At 38.1% G+C, this 6,753-nt stretch overlaps 1 protein-coding gene across 1 annotated transcript in view; it reads right to left on the bottom strand.

The window, feature by feature from the left end:
* LOC116912639 (UDP-glucuronosyltransferase 2B15-like) overlaps nt 1-1,710 on the bottom strand; it is a 30,262-nt gene extending 28,552 nt beyond the window's left edge. Inside the window, 1 exon segment of the mRNA XM_032916757.1 lies at nt 987-1,710. Coding sequence (XP_032772648.1) covers nt 987-1,710 — 724 coding nt within the window.
* Between the last annotated feature and the right edge of the window lie 5,043 nt (nt 1,711-6,753).

The raw sequence follows: 6,753 nt of genomic DNA, 5'->3' as shown, positions 1-6,753 counted from the left end.
CACCAGTGGAAGGGGAAGCCCTGGGTCCTGCTAAGACTGAACCCCTAGTGAACTAGACTGTTGGGGAGAGGGCAGCAATGGGGGGAGGGGTGGGAGGGGAACACCCATAAGGAAGGGGAGGGGGGAGGGGGATGTTTGCCCGGAAACCGGGAAAGGGAATAACATTCGAAATGTATATAAGAAATACTCAAGTTAATAATAATAAAAAAAAGAAATGTAAATAAGAAATACCCAATTTAATAAAGATAGAAAAAATAAAGAATAAAAAAAAAAGAAAAAAAAAAGAGTAGCAGAAATCTTTAAGAAATTCAAAGAAAATATTTTATGATTTATCGTTTGATTTATGGGTATGTGTATCTGCATGAGTGTATGCTAAGTTTATACCAGTGCCTGTGAATACCATAAAAGAGCAGCAGGTCTGCTGAAGATGAAGTTACAGGTAATTCTGGAACACTGGACATGAGTAGGTACTAGAAACAGAGCTCAGGTACTAAAAATGAGCAGAAAACACTCTTAAACTTTTAGTCCTGTCCTTACACCCTGCATCTTAATTTTTAAAAAATGACACTTGCCTAGGCAAGAGAAAATAATTTCTTCAATATCATACACACACACACACACACACACACACACACACACACACACACACACACATGTCATTCTTGAATCTACATGAGTCAAGATTTGGATACCTGGCTAGAGTCTTATTAAAATAGAAGAATCTTCTGTGGTAAGTGAGAAAAAAAAATCACTTAGGGACCATCTAATTGCATCTCTATGCAATTGTACAGCTAACCAGAATGCCTTATATCAGGACTGCTACCTGCTTCTATTTGATCCATAATATGAGCTTTTACAGATAGTTTGTTAGCTAATATAATTACATTTGATCACCTATAAATCTTCATTTTGTATTTAATGTAATGTATCTCTACATAACATGTGAAACTTCAATCATTAGATCTGTGAAGAGAAAAGTAACTTACCTAAAGTTTTGCTGTAAAATGGATCCCATTTCTTCTCTCTAAATGTCTGGAACCAAAAGTCAAAATAAAGCATACATATCATATTGTGTACCCTCTCTATGAATGTCATTTGGCCAGCTAATCCTGAAAAAATCATAGGTACATAAGAGGGAGGGAATAGAACTCCTCCAATGTACTTTTCAATTGTGTAGCCAGGAGAGAAGCGAAGACTGTACAGAAAAGGAATCTGGAGCAGTTCAGCTATCAGCTCCCCACAGGGACCAATGGCATCTGAGAAAACGACATCAAATTTGGATTCCTGTAGTTTTGTCATGAACTGTTTGTTTGAAACTGCTTCTTTACAAAGAGTTAGACAGTAGTCAGAATATTCATCAATCATATCTTGTAGATAAAGAAAATATGACAAACATGTGTCTCTTGGCAACTCATAAATCCATACATTCACAAACCTCGTAAAAAAATTTTCCAGGTCATGACTACTGAAAGATGTAGGAAAAGTTACAAATTTAAGGTCAGGAGTTTCCTTGGGATCAAGAAAGACAGAAGCCGAAGGTCTCAGAACAGTGACTTCATGGCCCTTCTGTACAAGTTCCTCCAGTATTATCTTTATATTCATCCAGTGACTGTATTCCATCGGCCATACCAACACCTTTCCGCAGTTCCCAGATTTAAAGCAGAAACTTATTTGCAGCAGGAGCAGAGCAGAAATCCACTTCCCAGGCATCCTGAAAATCAAAGTCCTTTTGTTCATTGTGTGTTCTCTTCTGTCACTGCTTGAGCTTTTATCCAAGAGGCACTAGCCACAAGGTTAAAATATAACTTGCATTGCTCAAAGCAGATAAGGCAATGACTATTACTGTGTTGATGGAAAAAAGTACTAGGAGCAGATCATCAGCTTATCTGCCCCTCTGAAGACTCCAGTGTCTGAAGGCCTCCCAGGAGTTCTGCTGCACACAGCAAGAGACCCTCCCAAATAACAGCAGCAGCTGGAACCCTGAGGAGCTCAGCAGATTCGGGACCCAGCCCTTCTGCTTGAAGTCCACCTCTCCTCCAGCCTAAGCCTTCCACCGTGGCTTCTTTGTTCCTCTGAAGACCTCCACAGTCTGAAGGCCTCCCAAAATCTCTGTTGCATCCAGGGCAACAGATCATCATTTGTCTGCCCCCTGAAGGCCAAACAGTCTGAAGGCCTCTCATGAGATTCACTGCAGCCAGGGCAACAGATTATTGGCATGCATTCTCCTCTGAAGACCCTACATTCTGAAGGCCTTCTAGGAGTTCTGCTACAGCTAGGGCCACAGGTCTACAAGGAAACCAGCAGCAACTCAGGGACAGAGGAGTCAGGCTCCATACAGAGAAACCTAAGTCAGTTAACACCAGAGATAACCAGATAGTGAGAGGCAAGCACAATACCATAAGCAACAGAAGCCAATATATTTTGGCACCATCAGAGCCCAGTTCTGCCACCACAGGAATCCCAGGATATCCCAACACACCTGAAAACCAGGATGCTGACCTAAAATCCTATGTTATGATGATAGTCAAGTCTTTCAAGAAGAATATAAATAACTCAGTAAAAGATATACAGGAAAATACAGCTAAATGGGTAGAAACCCTTAAAGAGAAAACAAATCCTACATTTATACTGATATCTCAACCACACAAAGAGACAAAAAAGAAATAGAACTTCAGATTAAATTTTCTTATGAATATTGATGCAAAAATACTTAATAAAATTATAGCAAACCGAATCCAAGAATGTGTGAAAACCCTCATTCACCACAATCAAGTAGACTTCATCCTAGAGATGCAAGGTTAGTTCAATATATGAAAATCTATTAATGTAACACAACTATATAAACAAACTCAAAGGAAAAAGTCACATGATCATCTCATTAGATGCTAAAAAATTCTTTGACAAAATACAACACCTCTTCATGGTAAATTCTTGGATATATCAGAAATTCAAGAGCCATACCTAATCATAATAAAAGAAATATATAGCAAACCAACAGACAATTTCAAATTAAATGGAGAGATACTTGAAGCAATGCAAATAAAGTCAGAGACAACACAAGGCTAATTACTCTCCCCATATCTGTTTGATATACTACTTGAGGTTCTAGCTAGAGCAATAAGACAACAAAAGAAGATCAAGGGGATACAGATTGGCAAAGAAGTGAAGGTATCACTATTTGTGGATGATATGATAGTACACATAAATTACCCCAAAAATTCTACCAGAGAAATTCTACAGATGATAAACAACTTCAGCAAGTGACTGGATATATAATTAACTCAAACAAATCAGTAGCCTTCTTTATACAAAGGATAAATAGACTGAGAAAGAAAATAGGGAAATAACACCCTTCACAATAGTCATAAATAATATAAAATATCTAAGGGTAATTCTAACCAAACAAGTAAGAGACCTGTATGACCAGAACGTCAAGTCTCTCATGAAAAAAAATCAAGGAAGACCTCAGAAAATAGAAAGATCTCCCATGGTCATGGGTTGGTAGGATTAACAGTAAAAATGGTCATCCTACAAAAGCAATCTACAGATTCAAAGCAATCCCCATCAAAATTCCAACAAATTCTTCAAAGACATGAAAAGAGCAATTCTTTATTTCATATGGAAAAACAGAAAACCCAAGATAGCAAAACCAGTTTTTAACAACAAAAAAAATTCTGGGGGAACAGCCATACCTGACCTCAAGCTGCACTACAAAGAAAGCAATAGTGATAAACTGCACTGTATTGATCAAGAGACAGACAAGTTGATCAATGGAATAAAAGTGAAGACACAGAAATAAAACCACACACTTAGAGACACCTGATCTTTGACAAAGAAGCCAAAAATATACAATGGAAAAAAGAAAGCATCTTCAGTAAATGGTGCTAGTCTACCTGGCTCTCCGTATGCAGAAAATAAAAATAGATCTGTATTTGTCACCTTGCACAAAACTCAAGGACCTCAACATAAAACCAGAAACACTGAATCTAATATAAGAAAAAATGGCAAAGTGCATAGAACTCATTGACATGAGGAGAAATTTCTTAAACAGAACTCTAATGGCTCAGGCTGTAAGATTGAGAGTTGATAAATGGGTCCCCATGAAAACCTTCTGTAAGGCAAAGGGCATAGTCAGTAGAACAAATTGACAACCTAGATATTGGGAAAAACTCTTCACTAACCCCACATCCAAAAGAGGGCTAATATCCAAAATATATAAAGAACTCAAGAAGCCAACCTCAATAAGCAGAGAATTCACAGCACAGGAATCTTGAATGGCTGAGAAAAAAAGAAATATTCAAAGTTTTTATGAATAGAGAAATGCAAATCAAAATGACCCTGAGATTCCACCTTTCACTAATCAGAATGACTAAGATAAAAAACTCAGATGACAGCACATGTTGTTGAGTATGTAGAGTAAATTGTGCAGATGTAGGTCATTTTCTTTATCCAATCTTTAATTGATATACATCTAGGTTGTTTTCAGTTTCAGGCTATCATGGATAAAGCTGCTATAAACATACTTGAACAAGTGTACTTGTGGGATGGTGGAACAACTCTTGGGTATATGCCCAGGAGTGGTATAACTGGGTCTGGAAGTAGAATTATTCTTAATTTCTGAGAAACAGAATCTGATTTCCAGATTGGTTGTACAAGTTTGCACTCTCACTACTAGTGGTAGATCATTCTCCTTGCTCTACAAACTTGACTGCTTGTGTGGTCCCTTGAGTTTTATCTTAGCCATTCTGATGGTATAAGAGCGAATACCAGAGATGTCTTGATTTGCATTTCTCTGATGACTGAGAGTGTTGAACATTTCTTTGGGTGCTTACCACCCATTTGAGATTTCTCGAGAATTCTTTGTTTAACTCTGTACTTCTTATTTATTTATTTATTTATTTATTTATTTATTTATTTATCTATCTATCTATCTATCTATTTATTTATTTGGAAGTCATGATAGGTCCCGTATTGTTAGTGTTCCATAGTCTCAGTTAAAATTCATCTGGAAAGACAGAAAACTCAGAAGAGTGAAAGTAGTTCTTAATGATAAAAGAACAGGTGGGGGAATCGCCATCCCTGACATCAAGCTCTAGTACAGAGCAATAGTGATAAAACCTGCAAGGTATTGGTACAGAGACAGACAGGTTGATCAAGAGAATAAACTTGAAGACTCAGAAATAAAACCACACACTTACACACACTTGATCTTTGACAAAGAAGCCAAAAATGTACAATGGAAAAAAGAAAATATCTTCAATAAATGGTGCTGGTCTAACTGTCTGTGTGTATGTAGAAAAATGAAAATTGACCCATATTTGTCATCATGTACAAAGCTCAAGTCCAAGTGGATCAAGTATCTTTACATAAAACCAGATACACTGAATCTAATAGAAGAGAAAGTGGGATAGTGCCTTGAAATCATTGGCACATGGGGCAATTTCCTAAACAGAACTCTAATAGCTCATCCTCCAAGATCAAGAATTGATAAATGGGATCTCATGAAACTGGAAAGTTTCTGTAAGGCAAAAGACATAATCCATAAGACACATAAGTAACCTACAGATGGGGAGAAAAATCTTCACTAAACCCACATCCAATAGAGGGCTAATATCAGAAATATATAAAGAACTCATAAATCTAACTACCAAAAAATGAAACAACCCAATCAAAAAATGGGGTATAGAACTAAACTGAGAATTCACAACAGAGGAATCTCGAATGACTGAGAGGCACCTAAAGAAATATTCAAAGTCCTTAGTGATCAGAGAAATGCAAATCAAAACGACCCTGAGATTCTACCTTACAACAGTCAGAATGGCTAAGATCAAAACCTCAGGTGACAGCACATGTTGATGAGGATGTAGAGAAAGAGGAACACTCCTCCACTGCTGGTGAGATTGCAAACTGGTACAACCACTCTGGAAATCAATTTGGAGGTTCCTCAGAAAATTGGAAATAGACCTACTTGAAGACCCAGAAATACAACTCTTGGAAATGTACCCAAAAGATGCCCACCATGCCACAGCAGCACATGTTCCACTATGTTCATAGTGGCCTTATTTGTGATAACCAGAAACTGGAAACAGTCCAGAATGGATACAGAAAATGTGGTTCATTTACACAATGGAGTACTACTCAGCTATTAAGAATGAGGACATCCTGAATTTTGCAGGAAAATGGATGGAATTATAAAATATCATCCAGAGTGAGGTAACTCAGACCCAAAAGGACATGCACAGTATGTTCTCACTAATAAGTGGATATTAGCCAAAAAAAAGGTAAGGAATACCCAAGATACAGTCCACAGAACTCAAAAAGTCCAACAAGCTGAAGAGCCCAAGTGAGGATGCTTGGGTCCCACATGGGAGGGAGAAGAAAGCAACCACATTTGGGGATGGAGGAAGGGACACGGGAGGGAAAGGGGATGGAGGTGGGGGGAGAGGGGAACATGATCTGGTATTGGTTGTGGAAAGAGGACTGAAGCCCTTAGGGTCAGCAAAAGGAATGGAAACGGGCGACCTTGGGAGGTAGGAGTTTGCGACGACCCTCTAGGATATATCAGAGACCTGGGAAGTGAGAGACTCTCAGGACTCAAAGTTGTGGGGACTAGATGAAATGCTCTACAAAGGGGAGAGAGAACTTGATGAGCCCATCTCTGCAGAAAGACAGAGCATCAAGTGAGGAATGGGGTTGCTATCCCATAGTCAAAACTCTGAACCATAGTTCATAATTATTAATTCATAGAATCAT

This window comes from Rattus rattus, chromosome 11 (assembly GCF_011064425.1).
Source record: "Rattus rattus isolate New Zealand chromosome 11, Rrattus_CSIRO_v1, whole genome shotgun sequence".
In the NCBI taxonomy this organism is placed as follows: domain Eukaryota; kingdom Metazoa; phylum Chordata; class Mammalia; order Rodentia; family Muridae; genus Rattus; species Rattus rattus.
Note: the sequence above shows the minus strand (reverse complement) of the source record. Positions and strands in the feature narration are given on the sequence as shown.